The sequence below is a fragment of the Pithys albifrons genome, chromosome Z (assembly GCF_047495875.1).
Source record: "Pithys albifrons albifrons isolate INPA30051 chromosome Z, PitAlb_v1, whole genome shotgun sequence".
NCBI classification, from domain to species: domain Eukaryota; kingdom Metazoa; phylum Chordata; class Aves; order Passeriformes; family Thamnophilidae; genus Pithys; species Pithys albifrons.
In genome coordinates, this window is record NC_092497.1 from 46,486,103 (window position 1) to 46,503,790 (window position 17,688).

The 17,688-nt window shown below is 44.0% G+C and overlaps 1 protein-coding gene across 1 annotated transcript; it reads left to right on the top strand.

Annotated features, from left to right (window-relative positions):
- The first annotated feature begins 10,258 nt into the window (after positions 1-10,258).
- On the top strand, positions 10,259-17,208 carry XPA (XPA, DNA damage recognition and repair factor). The gene is made up of 6 exons (XM_071580975.1): positions 10,259-10,508; positions 10,924-11,055; positions 13,099-13,204; positions 14,737-14,902; positions 15,503-15,620; positions 16,970-17,208. Exons 1-6 carry the CDS (start codon positions 10,343-10,345, stop codon positions 17,116-17,118), a joined length of 837 nt encoding a protein of 278 aa, XP_071437076.1. The 5' UTR covers positions 10,259-10,342; the 3' UTR covers positions 17,119-17,208.
- The last annotated feature ends 480 nt before the right edge of the window (positions 17,209-17,688 follow it).

The following is a 17,688-nucleotide window of genomic DNA, read 5'->3' on the forward strand; positions in this document are numbered from 1 at the left end:
AGATTTTTACTAGAACTGTGCCCCTCATCTTTTATTTGGTCTTGTGCCACCTTGCTAGCAGCTGTCTCCACTGGTGGTGCTACACACTCCCACGAGGGGTCATGGAAGGGACATTACTGCCAGCTTGAGAACATTGAGTTATGTGCCCATGACTTACGCAAGATTTCTCTGCTGACTGAAAGTCTCATGAAATACAGAGGGGTGCACCACTCTTTGTCCTGTGGAGTGCACAGAAAGGATGCACTTAACTCATCCGTCTGCCTTGAAGACCTGGGTTTTAAAATATTAGCAAGAAAGTCTGGGAAATTGCTTCAGCAAACAACAGCCAAAATAGGCAAAAAGTACACTGATTTTGACAAATGAATGGGCACTTTGGAGTAGTGTCAGGTCAGCGGAGCCACTTCTAACACGGCAGAGTGACTCTGTGCTGCTAGTTCTAACACAGCCATGGCTGTTCCCAGCACAGGCACCCCAATGCTGCTGGAAGCCCCCTAGCACGGATGGGACAGAGCCTTCACCACACTGCCATTCTGGGTGGCAGTGTAGCGTGCAGACAAACCCTTGGACTTCTGACTCCAGAGTGACAAAGCTGTGGTTTGGGTTAATTCAGCAGCTTTCACCTCGGTTGCTGTGCCCCTCAGCACTGCCTTCTTTCAGTTTCAGAGAAAGAGATGAAAGAACGATCCAGAAGCTGGCTGCCTCATTCAAAACTGCACAGTGTGACTTACAGGAGGAGTAAATCTCACCATCTTCAACTACTACAGAGGCAAAAGTCTCTTTTTTTCAGTCTTGATGCTCTTCTGTCAGCAGCATGAACACACAGAAAATTGCATGTCGCTACCATTATTTGAGTCTATTGTTCTATAAACGACAGATTCAGAGGAACAGTATTTAAAAAAAAAAAAGAGAAAGGAGAAAAAAAAAGAAAAAAGGAAGCAACCCAAAAGGTCTATCAAATGTGCAAAATGCATTCCTGAACTGCAGGGTGGGTGGTCTGCTCGGAAGGTTTTATGGTATCAGCACGAACTGCCACAAGAGATTAGTAATGTATGTGAAAATAGAGCAGCCTGATTGCTGCATTTGAAACCAAGTGGTTTACCTGTGTGTTGAATCTTGTTTAACACACTACTTCGCTAACTGGCCATCAAGTGGGAAGTGCCACTCAACTCGCATCCACTCTCTGTCAGGAGTTTAAGTCGAATTTTAAAACCAAGATGAATACACTCTTAAGTTTACACACAGGGAAACAGAGGCATAAAACTCACAAAACATGGGATTCTGGGATGTGGAAAATGAGGTGTCTTTGGAGGCAGAGCAGTTAAGTTACTTGCCCAACTTCACTGATTAAATTACTAAGAAGGTGAAGAGCCAAATCAATGCCTTTTGCAGTAGGTGGTTCATTGAAAAGACCCAACTGCAGCCAGTACCAAACACTGAAATTCTTTTTCCTTTTCGGAAAAGACTTGGACATCTCATTTGGAAATTATCTTAGTATCAAATAAGAAACATATTATTATGTACTTTGTAGGTGTGAGACTTCTAACTAAAGTAAATGAAAATTCAAAATTCTTGCTATGCTTACAGCTGTGTTAATGTAGAAAAATGAGCATTAAAGAGAAGATGAAGATATATTCTGGTTTAGCCTCAAATTAGACGAAAGTGTGTTTGGGTGGGGATTATATGACCAAGCATTACGGCTAATTTCAATTAATGTAGCTGGAGTCCACTTATGATGAATTGACTAAAGTTTTTATAAGCGTTAAAATTAGTTTTCCTGTTGCCTCTGAGGATGGAACTCCAACTGCGTTCACGGAATAGTTATTAAGAGCACCCTCTTGTGGTCATTATCACAGATGTTAATTTATGGTAAACTGTTAACATTTCTGCTCTGTCATGCCGACACTGTGCCCAGAAAGCCCATTAAAATATGCACACTAAGATGCTGCATCAGGCCAACAGACACAACTGCAAGGTTCAATCTTGCTTACTCACCAAAAATTCTATGCATTTGATAAAAATATTTTAACACTTCATACAGCTTAGGGCAAAATAGTGCCTTTATTTGCCATTTTCAAAATTGGCAAGGAAATCCTCAAGCAGGATACAAAACAATGACAGAGCAATAAGTTTGGTCTCCATACCAGAGAACTTAGTAAAAGCTATTATAGAAGTGGAATTAATGTACAGCTGTATAAAGCTTTCTTCTGTGTTGAGAAGAAAGCAGTGTGGCTACTGTAAAAGTGAGTCATTTTTTACAGATGTTTCATTTCTCTGAAGTAATAATGAAACATGTAGACGTCCCACTTAACTGTAACTTTTCATAAGATGCCTAAGTATAGAATTTGCTGTAATACCAAAATTAGTATCTGATAGTCTTTGAACATAAAACACAATCAGAATATAAGTAGTAGGTGGGAATGTATGAGTAACTTTAGGCAGCTTCAGTCACATTAGCTTTAGTTAGACTATATGAGAGTTATAGTATGAGAAACTGTCAAAGATAAGGGACAGATGGATTGAGTCTTTACAGAATCAGATTAGGAAGAATATCTTGAATACCAAGTAGCCAGTAAGCATGCTTTGTATGCATTTAATTTCCAAACACACGCCCTAGACATGTACCACAGCACAAGAATTTGCTATATTGTGTTAGTATCACACTGATCTTGATTTAATCATTATATTGCATGATTAAGTTAGTAACTAAAACTTGTTAACTACTGCCATGAGAGTATACTACTTGCTGGGTGGGTCCTCTGGGATTTGCCACGTAAATGTGTGAGTCAAGAGAACTGATGTCCCATATAAGGAAATCTGCAACCAAGATTCTGCCTCAGTTGACGATTTTATATTGTACATAAGATAACTGCAATGTGTAATTCTGAGCAATCACTTTGGGAAAAGTAAGAAGTAGCAAGAAAGCAAGCTTCACAGTATGAAGTCAATTAATGGAATGATGAAACAAAAAAGGAAAGTATTCAGATTATCAGGGCATTAGGGAAGAAACTGACGTTGTACGACACAACACTAAAATGTTAGAGAACACCACTTCTATGGACAACAGCAGGGAGAGACTCAGGAAATAAAGACATTAATATAAAGCATTCTGGTACATTTGAATGCTCCATGAGAAAATACTTTGCTTAAAGAGATGGAGTGACCAGTGCAGGTAAACAGTCCAAGTCCAGAGATGTTTGAGGTGATTTGCACAGGCACTTTCAGACTTCAGTAGACACTGAGGTGAAAGTGTATTCATGAAACGATGCTGGGACTTCATCAACTTCACTTTTCTTTCTTTCTCAGAAAATAAATGGAAAGAAAATTGAAACTCATAAAAATACCTCCAACATAACCTAGGAAAATGTGCAACACTCAGATTCACAACTCTCCCCGCCCCCACCCCCCCACCAAACTGGAAAAACAAGAAGTGATAAAATGATAAAATGGGACTTGAGGAAGATCCAAACTTTGACAGATAAAATCCAAGCTGTTTGAGTTGAACCATGCTGATACACCCTAGACAGACAGAGCACACACAGACTCATGAAAGAGTAACACATCCCACCTGGCATGGAACTGTACCAGTGGTGCATCAGCTGCAATGGGGAGCAGCTGAGTGTGTCAAGCCTCCAATCCAGGGATAGTAAGGTACAAAACAACATGCTTTCCTAAGACAGGTGAGAATGCTTTCACTCTATGGTGAACAGTTTAATTGCCTCCAAATTCAATGAGGATGCTGAAAACTGGGAGCCATTGACCACTGTTGTGAGGAAAACTAAGGAAGAGCAGCCTCTGGCAATAGAAGTGCTGTATCACTAGTTCACTATTTAGATCCCAGAATCATAAACTAGATACTAAATCTGGTCAGGAAGAGAAGAAACTCTTGTTTTCCTCTCTTTTTTATTTTTCTTCACAAGCTACTCCCCAAGCTCTAGGCAATATCTGGATATATCATGCTCTATCTCAAAAAAACCCCAAAACAAACAACAAAACAAAGAAACAAAAAAAAAAACGGGCAAAGCTCAGTGTATCCATGCTACACAGAAAACAAATTCTGGAAAAGAGCAAACCAATCTCAAAAATAAAAGGGAGTATCTGGCTTTACCTTTCTGCTGCTATGCAAAAATTTGACTTGAACAGTTTAGCCAGAAACATTTGGATGAAGTGGAAGTAACAAAGGAAGACAGTAAAGGTCTCAAAGGGGCATCAGCAACTCTTTTTATTTTACTTCACTCACGAACATTTTCAAATTAATCAGAGGTATTAAAACCTTTGGAATCCATTTTTCTCTGTTCCAAAAGAGTAATCAGTTAATGTTGCAGGTTGATGAATTCCACATTCTCCTTCTCTCATGGTTCAATACTCTGAACAGATCACAGGACTGGAAATGTACACCGACAACACTGTGAGATGAACTTCTCATATGTTTGAAGCTAACACTAGGGAAACAAACTGCAGAGAGTGATCTGATCAAACCTGCGGACAACAGTGCAAAATATTTTGTAGAGATCTGCAAGAACCAGAAGACACACAACTTGCTTAAGTCCTGGTAACTGGGATATGGTTTTCTTGCTATAACCAGACTTTTCAGCTGGTTTGTGGTTTTCCATTCCAGTTGCTCTCACCTGGAACAGGTCAGGCTGACTTGGAAGCAATAGTTAAAAAAAAGTCTCTTTATGATATGGCTTAAAAAATATAATAAAATGAATTATACTAAGCAGAAATTTGAGGAATTTCTTTTTAAATATTTCCATTTCTCATCTCCTTAAATATTCAGGAAGGCCAGAATTTTACACTTTTCTCCAAAATGCTTAGTCTTTCACCGTCAACACAGATAGAGCTCATATCTTGCAGATTAGTACAACAGATGATGTACCTATGTTCTGTCTCAAAAATGCACAAGATCCTCTAAATAGAAAGAAAAAGTGACTTAAAAAGTGAATTTGGCAAAGTTTCTTAATGTTTCTAAGTTGCTACAGAAAAGGTTGTTGCATGGATTAAGTAACTGTCCAGATAGGAATATTGAGAGGGAGAATAGATCTGCCAATATATAGATCCCTTTTATGCAATATTTGAGTATTCCTGCACATGCCAAGCCTTGCATATTTGGAAAAAAGGACCAAAACCAAAAATCGTTTGACTTATGACAGCTGAGAGAGGTCTTTAAGCCCTATTTTGAGGGGAGAGGGGGCGAGGAGGAAGAATAATCCCAGTATATTAGTTTCAGAAAAAAGTATGTATTTTCCTACAGTGATTTTATAGTTTGTATTGAAGATACCAAATTGTCAGAGGTTGCAGTGCTGCAGTTACAGAACTTCTTTGCTGTTTTGACACCGTTTCCCATTCTTTATGTGTATGGAATAGAAAGATGATTTTTTTCTGCTAAAATACTGAAAAGAGGATTTCTCTTTCTGGATTGCCAATCAACAACAAAAGTGTGCATTCAGCTTTCTGGTAATCTGTGAAACAGTAAAAAGCAGCATTTTTTCATCATGCCTTGACACTTCACAGTTCACAGATATGAAACTAGTGGGTTTTATTGATATTAAAAGCAAACATATTACAGTCTTATTCAGTAAAGATAATCAAACAGAAAAGTCATGTACACTGCTAGCAAAAAAAAGATATTTACACTTTAATTTCACATTCTGTCATCTCCTGTAATGAGAAAATGGTAACAAACTTGCATTAAGATCTCTCGTCAGAGAAGAATGCCAATTTTTGTCTCTAAACATTTGCACTTTGGTTCTTGCCTACCTGTTCTTTTCAGATCTGTTGGTCAGGCTTTCAACACCTAACATGTTTACCCTATTATTTATCTGTTCAACCAAGATTACATACATCAATTGGGGTACAATAAATGGAGTGTGAAGACAGGTCACATTACTATGAAAATCCCCTCCTACAGGTAGTGAGTAAAGGAGAAAATCTCACTGAGAGATGACAAACTTAATTTACTCTGCATGCCCCATTCTGTCCAACAGGATGATTCACTGTGTATTTCCTGATCCATGAGCTATGGCCTAGGTGAATTCAGAGAGAGAACATACAAATCCAAGCAGGTGTACTATCTGGTTTTAACAAGCTCACTCTGTTTTTCATAGGTCACATGCTTCTTTTTCATCTCCATTTATTTATTTAAGGTAACATAAGAAATGGGTGTATCAAACTAAAAACCTGATAGAAATAAAATCACAAAGGGCATGGTATTTTTTGCCTTACATCTCTAAGGATGCAACTGAACTGTTCTCTCCCATTCAGAAAGCATTTGAAATCACTGGACAAAATCCAATGCCTTAGTCATGCTAAGAGGCAGCAGCCCAACAGTCTGCATATATTGGCTGGTGAGTTGCTGGCTATTGAATTCAAGGGTGGCTAAAATTGATGCAACCACCTGAACCATCAAACAAAGGGGGAGACAGAGGGGGTAAAGAGATTTTTCTCCACAGCTGCTCCTTCGAAAAACAAACTCACAGAAAAGTAAGACTGTTAGGTCTGTTTCTCATGGAACAAATGTTTTCTACTGAGGAAGGACAAAAAGATGGTTTGGTTTTAAGTATGCAACCACAATGCAACTATATGTATATTGCTACTAGAACTTTGTGAACACAGAAATTATGTCATGACGCAGAATATAAATATGTAGCCCAGCAGCTGCTCTGTAAGTATCTCCTAGGATAGATGAACATTGAGTCTGGTTTGAAAGACCTTACCACACAGGCCTAATGCTATTACACAGCTTCAAGTGTTTAAATGTGATCCTCCACGAATACAGAGGAAGAGGTGTACTGCCTCGGATGAAGAACTAATTCAGTCCAACATCCTGTTTCCACCACAGGCCACAGGCAAACGTCAAAGGAAGAGGAAAAGCAAGGCAAACATATGATATCTTCTCTGGAACACTCCCACAGCTTCCAACTGCTTTTAGCTCTGGGAATTTCCTGAGTGTGAGGGGGGTGTTCATTCATTAACTCTCAACACAGCTCTCTTCCAAATACTTGTCCAATCTTCCCTGCACCCCAGAGAAACACCCTGTGCCCACTGTGTCATTGAGAAAGGCACTGCACAAAGAACCACCATCCCCTCTTGTTTATTTAGAGTCTGGCTTTCACTACAGCAAATCTGATTTCAGCACTCAAAAAGTCAGTTGTCATCCGCCCTCCCCAAGTTACTTAGGATGTGACAGCTCTCAGGCATCCTCCCTCTCGACTGAGATCTACAAGTCTACTCCATTGTCCCTTCAAGGGACACAAAGTCAGACAGCTGAGCATCCTTATTATTCTTTTCCAGTTCCAACGATTTCTTTCTAAGAAGCAGGAAACCCAGTGGGGAACAGTGTTTATGATACAAACTCAGCACAGATTTCTGGAGTGCCATAAACATGTTTCCTCTTTTGTTCTCCGACCCTTTCCTTAAAACGTGACCTAATTTTTCAAACACCAAGCTGGTGCTCATGCAGGCCATACACACTTAAAAGTCTCACTCCTGAGTGGCATTAATCAATTCAGATATTCCTATCTTTTATGTAAAGTTATGTCTAGGTTTCTGCGCATACATCATCTTGCATTTATCTACTCTGTATTTTATCTACTTTTTTACTGCTTTATCACCCACAATTCTTCACACTGCTAACTTAAAAAAAGTTTTGTAGAGTCAGCAAACATTCTCATCTTGCTGCTCACTGTTTCCTCCATGGGAGTGATGAATTGGGAAGCAAGCTTAGCTGCCTCTTTGCACTCAGCTACTCACTAGTGCTGGTCTCTGTGGCTCTGAAATAATTAATGCCACGCTTGCCAATTAAAGCCTACATTTTAATACATGGCTACCAGCAGCCAAGTAATACTTGGCATACAGCACCTGAAAAACTGTCTAAAATGCAGATACCATGGTGTTTACTAACTCATGTGCACCCATTAAGCCACATGTGTTTAATATTACACATGACTATTATCACATGGCCAAAGCAAAGCATATGAGATGGTTTGTAACACATTGCTAATACATAACTAATAGTTTTATTACCTAGTCATAAGCATGAAGATTAGGAGCCCTGTATTTGATGCATTCTGATGAGAAGCAGAGCTGGGGAGAATATTTTGCTTTGATTGCCCAGTCAGATTGACCCTGAGAAAAAGAAAAAAAAACAAACAAAACATATGTTTCTAAAAAAGTATATGTTTCTAAACTAGTATATGTTTCTAAAACAGTTTCACTTAATAAAACACGAACTGTACGGCATACATAGCTGCGGCCCACTGCCAATTCTATTTGAATGCCTTGCCTCTGAATTTGTTTTTGTTTAGGTGTTCTGATTTCCTTTTAATCCTAATTCCAGTTTGGTTGCATAACAACAATGTCCTTCTGCCCTTAAAAACCCTTCCACAGGGTCTCAAACTCGGCTTCGTTTTAATGCAGTTTTAGTCTGTGAATGATACAGAACTATTTATTACCCCACAAGCACAACTTAAAAGTTCACTCCTCCCTAAATGTCTGGTCCTACAAAACAAGGAAGAAAAAACTGACACGAGAATAATATAAGGAACCTAAGCAAATGTGTCTTTGCTTTTTGAGAAAACAATTACATTTCCAAGTCATCTAGTAAACACTTTTCTTCAATCTTCCTTTATTTCACTTATTTCTACTGTATTTATTAATCTGTTTGTAACTCCACGGTCGGTAAGGAAGTCCAAAGAAGGGAGTAACGAGGTTGGAAAAACGTATGCTCATATCGTAAAATTGCATAAGCTACTTCCTGTGGGCTGGGGTTACGATTTGCATTTTCATCCATTAACTACCTTGTGTTCTAGATCCTTCTCTCTGACTGTGAAACGTATTTAGACATCTTTATTGTGGCACTCTTCCAACTTTGTACAAACACTGGAAAGCAATCTTGCTGAAAGCAGACGGTTTAGTATGACTTGGTTATTAAATTTTAAGGAGAGGTTCTGTGATCAGCGACAAGAGAAGTATTTTAATTGACGGGAGGAGCCACCTACTACTCATGCAAGTATTAGAACCACTGAAAATGTCTTCATCTGCATTTCTGTACATATATGTAAAAAAAAAATTCCCAGAAGCATGATATTCTTTTCACAACGTTCACAGCACACTCTGCTGGCTGTTGTCGAAAGTTAATGCCAAGCGAGGACGACAGGCTAAAAGGAAATAAAATGTCTTAGGACACAGGAGAAACACAATCCATGCAGGTAATTACCGAGCATTTGAACGCAGAGGCACAAGGGACGTATTCTGGGAGCAGCGGGGAAGGGTTGGCAGGGAGCTATTTCAGTTTCACGGCAGAGCCCTTTGTGGGGGGAGGCAGGCTGTGCCTGTGCTGAGGTCATCCCGATCCAGCATGGAGGCAGGAGCACGTCGCCCTGCCAGTGCCTCCATTTCCGCTGCTCCAAGGACAGGGCCGGCGCTGCCTGGCCGCGGGTGAGGATCGCCGCCTGCTCGGCATTAAGTGGCTTTATATGAAAGTGGCTTACAGCCACATTTGCATGACAAAGCCATTTGCGCGCCCCTCGCCAGTAGGGAAGGCTGCAGCCTCCATTTGTGCTGGCCTGCGCGGAACAGGCGCACCCATGAAAGGCAGGGACGGGCACTGTGGCAGGAAGGCTCCCGTTCCCGCTGAGAGAGAGGCCGGGATGGCTCCAGCACACTTCTCTGGGCAGAAAACGTGGCCGAGGCCGTTTCCGGCCGGGTCCAGCCCCGCGCAGGGATGTGGCGGGGCCGGGCCCGGCGGACAAAAGGGGCATTGCTGGCTGACGCTCCTGAGGAATTCCTGCCGGGCGGGGCGGGATTTATGGCTTTTTTTTTCACGGGGCCGCTCGGGCCCGAGGCGGGGAACGGTGCGGAAAGCGCAGGGTCATCGTCGACTCCCCTCCCCCAGGCCCCCGCCCCCCCCCGTCCCGTCGGTCCGCCATGCTGATCCGCGTCCCGGTCCCGGTCCCGGTCCCGGTCCCGATCCCGATGCAATCGCCCCCCTGGCCCGCGCGCGGCCCCCGCCCCATCCCGCGCGCGCCCCCCCCCGCGCGCCACGCGAGCCGCGTGCCCCGCCCCGCCGCCGGCCCGCGCGCGCCCTGGCTCCCCTCCCCCCGCGCGCCCTCCCGGCGCGCCCCGCGCGGCGGCGGAGGGGCGGGGCCCCCGCCCTGCCGGCGCGCGGGAGGGGGCGGGGCGACAGCTGCGCGCCTGCGCGGGCGGCCTCGCCCCTTAGGTGCCACCCCCGCCCCCCGCCCTGCGCAGGCGCAGTGCGGCGGCGGCTCGGCGAGGGGAAGGGCGAGAGCGGCAGCCGGAGCGGGGGGGACCGCGGGGCTCCGCCGCTCCCGCCGTCGCCGCCGCCATGGCGGGCGCGGCCCCGGCCCCGGATCGCGACCAGGACGCTTCGGCCTTGGCGGGCGAGCGGTCGCACCTTTCGGCGGCGGCGCTGGCGAAGATCGAGCGGAACCGGCAGCGGGCGCTGGCACTGCGGCAGGCGCGGCTGGCGGCCCGGCCCTACCCTGCCGCAGGTCGGATGGCGGCGGCCGCGGCGGAACGGGCGAGTTCCCGCGCCCCTTTTTTTTCTCTTTTAGAGGGGATTTCGGTGCGGTTGGGGAGGGGCAGAGGAGCGGCGGTGGGCGCCGCCGGGCTTTGGGCGGCAGGGGCGGCGTGGTGGTGGCGGGGCAGCGCGGTGGGGGGGGATGGCGGCGGGAGGAAGCAGGAGAAGAAGGTGGGAGGGGGGGAAGGGAGAATCCGCCGCCGCCGCGGCGCGCGAGGGCCCCCCCCCCCTTCCCCCCCACGTGTGGGGGAGGGGGTGCCCTCGCACGCGCGCGCTCTCCGCGCGGCCCCCCGCCTCGAGCGCGCGGCTCGGCGGGGGCGGCCGCGCGCGCCCTCTACCGGCGGCGGCGCCCTAACGCAGCGCGCGCCTCGTTTGTGCTCCCGCAGGCGGCGGCGGCGCGCGCGCGCGGGCCCTCCCCAAGGTCGTGGACACGGGAGGGGGATTCTTCCTGGAGCAGGAGGACGAGAACGAGCAGAAGGAAGAGCGCGGCGCCAGCGAGAGGATCGTGCACCCACCTGGTAATAAAAAAAAAAAAAGCCTCCAGGGAGCGGCGGGCGCTTGGCGGGGAGGAGGCGGCGCCACCGCGTGCGCGGGGCTGGCGGGGGAGGGCAGGAAGGCGCGGGGGCGACAGTGAGCCGGCTCCGGCCGCGCCAGCAGGGCGGGATGGATGGATGGGCGCCTTTTTTTTTTTCCCGGGCTTTTTTTATCCTCCTTTCTTACCGTCTTTTCTTTCTTTTTTTTCCCCCTTTCATTTTTTTTCCTCACCTTCCCCCTCTCCCTCCCCCGCCACGTTTTTCTGGATGTGCTCGATTAGTGGCGCGTCCGATTCTTTTCAGCATTAGATCTGCTATAGCACATGCTCGGTAATTAAAAATGAAGAATTTTAAGCCGCCGAAGTGGGACACAGCCAGTGCCCTTGGGTATAGAACATTTTAATTTTTTTTCCACCTGATAAACGTTATTTCCATTATTTATTTTGGGAAATTAGAATAGTAAGACCGACATTAAAGCTGCGCGGCTTGGTCGGTTCTGGGAATTTTGGGGTTGATGTGGTATGTGCCAAGACCGGCGCGCTGCTGCAGTGCCAGCTTTTATCGTTATAAAACGTGCTGGCGCCAAGTTACTGATCATTCGGTGGAGAATTTCAGCACATTGCCTTGCGATATTGTCCCCACCCAGAAAAGCAAATGGAGAAGTAAGGATCCCAAAATAGATGCACTTTCTTCCCTGGGATTGTCTTTGTGTTGCTTTGTTCTGCTTGAATCAGCTGCGGGGCTGTTGGTGCAGTGTATCTCTTTGTTAGAAATCAGCACTAGATTTCATTAACAGTATAAACAATTAGTAGCCGTACTTCTTTTGGATGGGCTAATGTTTAACAATAAATTTAAGTAGATCTGGGATGTCTTTGCACGAGGGATATTTTTTGCTGTGTAATTCATAACGTCATTGTCTTAATAAAATGTCTTCGTGTTCGTGGGAGCTCTGCCTTAAATGATGGAATGTGATGTAAGAGTATGAAATGACTGAAGTACTGAGCATCCGGCTGTCGCTAGTAGGACGGAATTTACATAAAATGTCGACTTTGCTGGATCGGATCTGCTATAAATGCAAAGGCAATTAAAATGTATGGCGTTGCATGTCAACCATTAATCTTCTGCTTCAGGTGGTCTTAAAATTCCACAGCATTGCCTCGCTTTCAGATCTCAAAACTGTAGAAATTTTAGTTTTTTGCTAGAATTCCAGTGTTACTTGTTAAAGGAACGTTCCCTATAGCTGTTTCCTGAATCGGTGTTTCTTGGTGTCCCATGGAACGTAAAGCAGACGGTGATGACGCTGGAGGTGATCCGCCCGTTGAGGATGCGCCCAGAAGCAATGGCTGGTGCTGAGATGAGTCTGGGCTTGGAGCAGTGCTGAGAGGGCTTGGGGAGAGGATTGTAGTGGAGCTCCATCCCCATTCCACTCCTAGCAGCTCTCTGGCCATCCACCTCCGTTTGTGCCGGCTGGAACAGACAAGAACATTGCCAAATGCCCCAGGCCGCTACTGAGCGCATTTAGGGAGAGGCAGGTGTGGCTGAGCTAGGAAAAAAGCTGGAGCCGGGCTGAGAGAACTCTGATACCAGCGCAGCTCCTGTAATTTCCTGCTCTAGCCACCCTGTTCAAAATGCGTCCCCTTCTCTGCTTCCTCCTGTTCCTGCTCCTATGTCCTCTATAAATCAGGACATAATTTGGGAGGGGCAGAACAGAGGAAGTAGTAGTAGGGGAGTATGAAGCACTTGGTGGGGAAACAAGAATTTTTTTCAAAAATGGCTGTTAAATGTGTGAATTTAAATGCTGAAATCAAGTACTTAGAATTGAACTTTCTGACAAAAACAGAAATACACTGTCGGAAATGGGATTGTATAGTATGGAATTTGTACTGTATCATTCTGGAAAACTTAAAAGAGTGAAACTAAGTCTGTAATGTGCTATAATGTGAATTTTTAGTAAAATTGCCTGTAATACCAATTCTAGATGCTTGTTTTTATCATTGTAGTCCCTTTAAAAATATTTTTTTCCATTAGCACCCGTACTAGAATTTGACTATCTCATCTGTGGAGACTGTGGCAAAGAATTCATGGACTCCTACCTTATGCAGCACTTTGATTGGGCAACATGTGATAATTGCAGGTATTACAAATAATCAGGAGAGGGAAGCACTATTTTACATAACAATTGCTGGCTATAATTCCATGAGTTGCAGGCATTCTGTTTAAAAAGTTTCTGAATAGACATTTTCAGTAACTTCAAGTAAATGTAAGTTGGCTGATATCCTGCGTATTTCCATTATGGAATTGAATCACAGCAATATTCTTGTAAGCCTGTGTCAGGAGAGAGGACATCAATTGACTTTCATATGACATGAGAATATCTGTGTGTTTGCCAGTAAAAGTTGGTCTGGCTGCAGACTAGAGCCAGTTGAAAACCTGATGGAACACAAATGCCTGCTCTCTGAAGTAAAATGGGGATTTTGGAGCATATTTGAGGTCCCAGTGATTTGACCTGAGTGGTGTTGGTGCTTTGTCAGCACGTGCAGGCTGGGAGCTCAGCAGCCAAAGGGCAGAGCCCCTGCAGGAGTTACTGGTTGGCCTGCGGGGTAAGCAGAAGTTGCAACCTTGAGCGGAAGGCAGTCTCTGCTCTTTAACACAGAAAACCAAAGGCCATCAAGATAACCAGGGCAATGAAACCAACTGCAGGAACCAGCCACCCATGTGTGTAAGAGTGAATTGGTGAATGAAAAAAAATGCATATGGGAGTCTACACATTTACTGCAGGGCGTGGTTGGGTGTGTGCACGTGGTGTGGGCAGTTCACAGGCAGAGGCGAAGTGCTGTCTCTTGGAGGCTACGGTATAAAGGACAGAATTTAAAACCTTGGGAGTAGTTTTCCTTCTAAGTCCTTGCAGCTGGAATGCTAGAGAATCCTTGGTGCATTAGCTATTACTGCCAACTTTGAAATTGGTAAAACTGCAATTACAGGAGTACTTCCTTGATGAGCGTTGTTAGTGCTTAGTGTTTGGCAGTTTGTCCCGGCTCAAGCAATTCAAGTTGCACTTCAGTCAGGATTGCGTAAATGTAATTTTTTCCATTAACTCAAATGCTGCTGTGGTTACACAGTTTTCATCTGTTTAAAAGCTACAATCCTAAGGTTTTCCTGTTATGATTCCTCTGATTGCCACCTTGCATTATAGATACAACTGCTGTGTGTTGTAAATCAGTTTCTAGGATCTAAAAGCATATGGATTGTGTGTATTCTCAAGTGATCTGTCCTGACTCACATTACACATTCTTTTTCTATTGACCATGTGTCAGGCTTATACTTTGTCCTCTTGGATTGTGTCGGGGTTAGGTGAATACTTAAAATTATTCATACTCGTTTTAAGTTTCAGTCACTCCCCCTTGTAGGAAAGTAGAAGTATCTGTGTAGAAGAGCAGGCTTCTTGCCCTGTGTTTCCTCAAATGGGAGAATTTTTAAACATTTAATTTCAGCAGATCTAGCCTGGAGTTTACATAGATTGTTGGAATCAAATGATATTTGCATGCATGAAAAACAGGGAATTAAGGCTACCTGTATTTCAGGAATGTTAAAAGAGAGGGGGACTTAGATGTTAAAAACCTGTGGTTTTAGGGTGTAGCTTTCTCATAATTATTTTACATCTTACAGAGATGTTGAAGATAAACATAAACTTATAACAAGGACAGAAGCAAAAGAAGAGTATCTCCTTAAAGACTGTGACCTAGACAAGAGGGAACCAGTGCTCAGATTCATTGTGAAGAAAAACCCTCATAATTCACGATGGGGTGAAATGAAACTTTATTTAAAGCTGCAGGTATAGAAACTTAACTGTATTTCAGACCTCTTTTTGTTTCGTACAACTTTAGTAGCCAAAATAGTGTCACTACCTGAATGTTTTGTGAAAGCTGTGTTATGCATAGCTTGTTACAGTTGGATAGTGGTGGTCCAAATTTGGGAAAATGTCAGAGCATTTTGAAAACACTGATGTAGCACAGCTTCAGTGGGTTCCACAATAACAAGTCATGAACCACATAGCCCTTCTGTGCTACTCTGAAATGTGTAGGGCAGCTGCTGCTGTGTGGCCTTTTGTAGCTGTGTTCACAGATCTGTCTTCAGAGGCAGGTGGATTTCCAAGGGCTCTTACAATGTCTTGTTTGCTGCTTTTATAGGAATGCTATTGCTTTTGTGAAATACATGCAGAATTAGAGCTGAGTTTAACTCTTCCTAAATTACTTTCAGCTGATACTAAAAGCCAGTGTTGTCTCTTTCTTTGGAAGGAGTGTGTTGTTTTGTGGGTCAAGCAGAGGCAGATTGAGTGAGCTTATATATATGTAGGGAAAAATTAAATTTGTGAGTTAGAATAGTTTACTTTTGTCATTTCAGGGAAAAAAAGGCATTTATGTCCATCCTGTAGGTAATCAAGCGTTCACTTGAAGTGTGGGGTAGCGAGGAAGCATTGCAAGAAGCGAAGGAGCTGCGCCGTGACAGCAGAGAGAAGATGAAACAGAAGAAGTTTGATAAGAAAGTTAAAGGTAAAGGGTTAAACTTACATACTGCAGTACCTGAGGTTCAGTCCCATTCTGTTTGTGTCTGCATTTCATTAAGGTACTGAGAGAGTATTCAGTGTGGCAAGATTCAGGTTTTCAAGAACTGGGGATCAGACTGGAGTAGTCTGGTCTGACCTCATAGCTGACTGTTCTGGGTAGAGAGGGTTGGACTGTAGGACTGAGGTCCCTTCAAACCTAAATTACTCTCTTGTCCTGTGGATGTGATGTGACAGAAATCAGTTATGATGGTTTATTATGGTATTTTAACTTTTTGGGATGATGGAGAATATGCCATCGATTGTTACTTTTGACTTGTGAAGGCCATGGATTTTTGTGGCAGAGGGTTATAATTCTGTCATAGATAGGCCCTTAGGTGGAGTGACTGTAAATGAGGGTAGAAAACACCTTTCCCCAGCATTCATCACAGCATTTCCAGAAGCTGTCTTTACTGCCCTTTTATCCTGGGATTTTTCTCCTGAGAAGTTAGTATTTATGAGAGTATTTGATGGGTTGAACTTTCTGTGCCACCTGTAGCATCCCCACTTTGGCACTGAGGGGCAGACAGCTCCAGCTGGATGTACTGACCCTGTGTGGAGGCACAACTTGCGATGTACAAATAACCCCTCTGGGCCGTTGGTGTTTGTGCCCAGAAGGACTGGCAGCAGCTGCAGCCGCGGTGCCAGAGTTCAGTGCAAGTACAGGCCTTAATGGGACGAAGTTTGCAGCCTGAATGGCTGGGCTCAAAATGTGACCACGCTTTGCTCTTCAGTATGCTTGCCACCCGCTTGCAACATCCGGGAAGTCTCTTGGGCTCTGCTGCCAGCCTGTGTGCTCAGGAGAACCCAGGGATTTCACTGCAGATGCTGCAGAGGCAACTCATACTATTGGGCATAAAGCTTAGAGAATGCCAAGTCATTTGGGAGGCTTACTGTGACCTGAATGAAAATGACTTTCTCTTGATCATGTAAAATAAATGAGGTGTTCTAGAAAAACTTTTCCTTTGCATTTCACCAACCCCTTTTGGACACCTTTGAATGGCTTTGTGTAAAAAGGCAGCAAGCAACATGTCTTTAGTCCAGATGGAAAATCTCTGCTTGTGAGATCCCATGCTGGTGTAGTTCTTTTTAACCTTTAAAAGAGGCAAACAAGGTGAGGATTCCAAGGCAAGTCAGAGCTTGTTCTTGTAAGAGCAGATACTTGCCAAAAATTTATGGGAGGCAGGCAGTGAGCATTTTGTCATCTGTAGACTTCAGACAGGTGGTTAAAGCCTGAGTTTTGTTAAACATTATTTAGGATTTATTAAAATCTTAACATTTTCTTGTATATCTCACTAGAACTCCGCCGTGCTGTGAGGAGTAGTTTGTGGAAGAAAGAAACCAGAATCCATGAACATGAGTATGGACCAGAAGAAAACACTGACGAAGATACATATAAAAAGACATGCACTGTATGTGGCCATGAATTAATTTATGAGAAGATGTAGCACTAATCTGGTTTTTTTTGTTTGTTTTTAATTTTGTTTTGTGTTTAGTGGGTTTTTTATTAAAGTCAAATAAATGCTAATTACGAATGAGCTGTTGCCAAAGTCTGAAGAGTTACCTTTCAGTTGTAAGAAGCTCGTATAGAACAGCAAGCTGTAGTTTTTAAGCTGTGTTTTAGGGTAGACTATAACACATTTGCAACAGTTAAAAAATTTGTATCTTCTGGCCAAAAGATAAGTTTGTATAATTGTGCTTGATACATTGATAAAATGAAGTTGAACTTTGCCACTGCCGGTCTGCTTCTGTCAGAGGAGGAAGGCTCTGTCCTCCATACTTTGTCCTGACTGGTTTTCAATTACCAGTCAGGGGTGGGCAGACGGGCAGTGAGCTGATAAAGCAGCACTTTCAGTGGCTGGAGACCATTTGAGTCAGGTTCTCCTTTGGCTGAGATACACAGTTTCATAAAGAAGCATTCTCAAACAGAAAGCTGCCTGCTCCTGGGAAGGTTCTTGCACATGTCTGTCATTTCTCACAGGGGAGAATCCTGAAGTGTGTCCTTTTTTTTTTCTTCC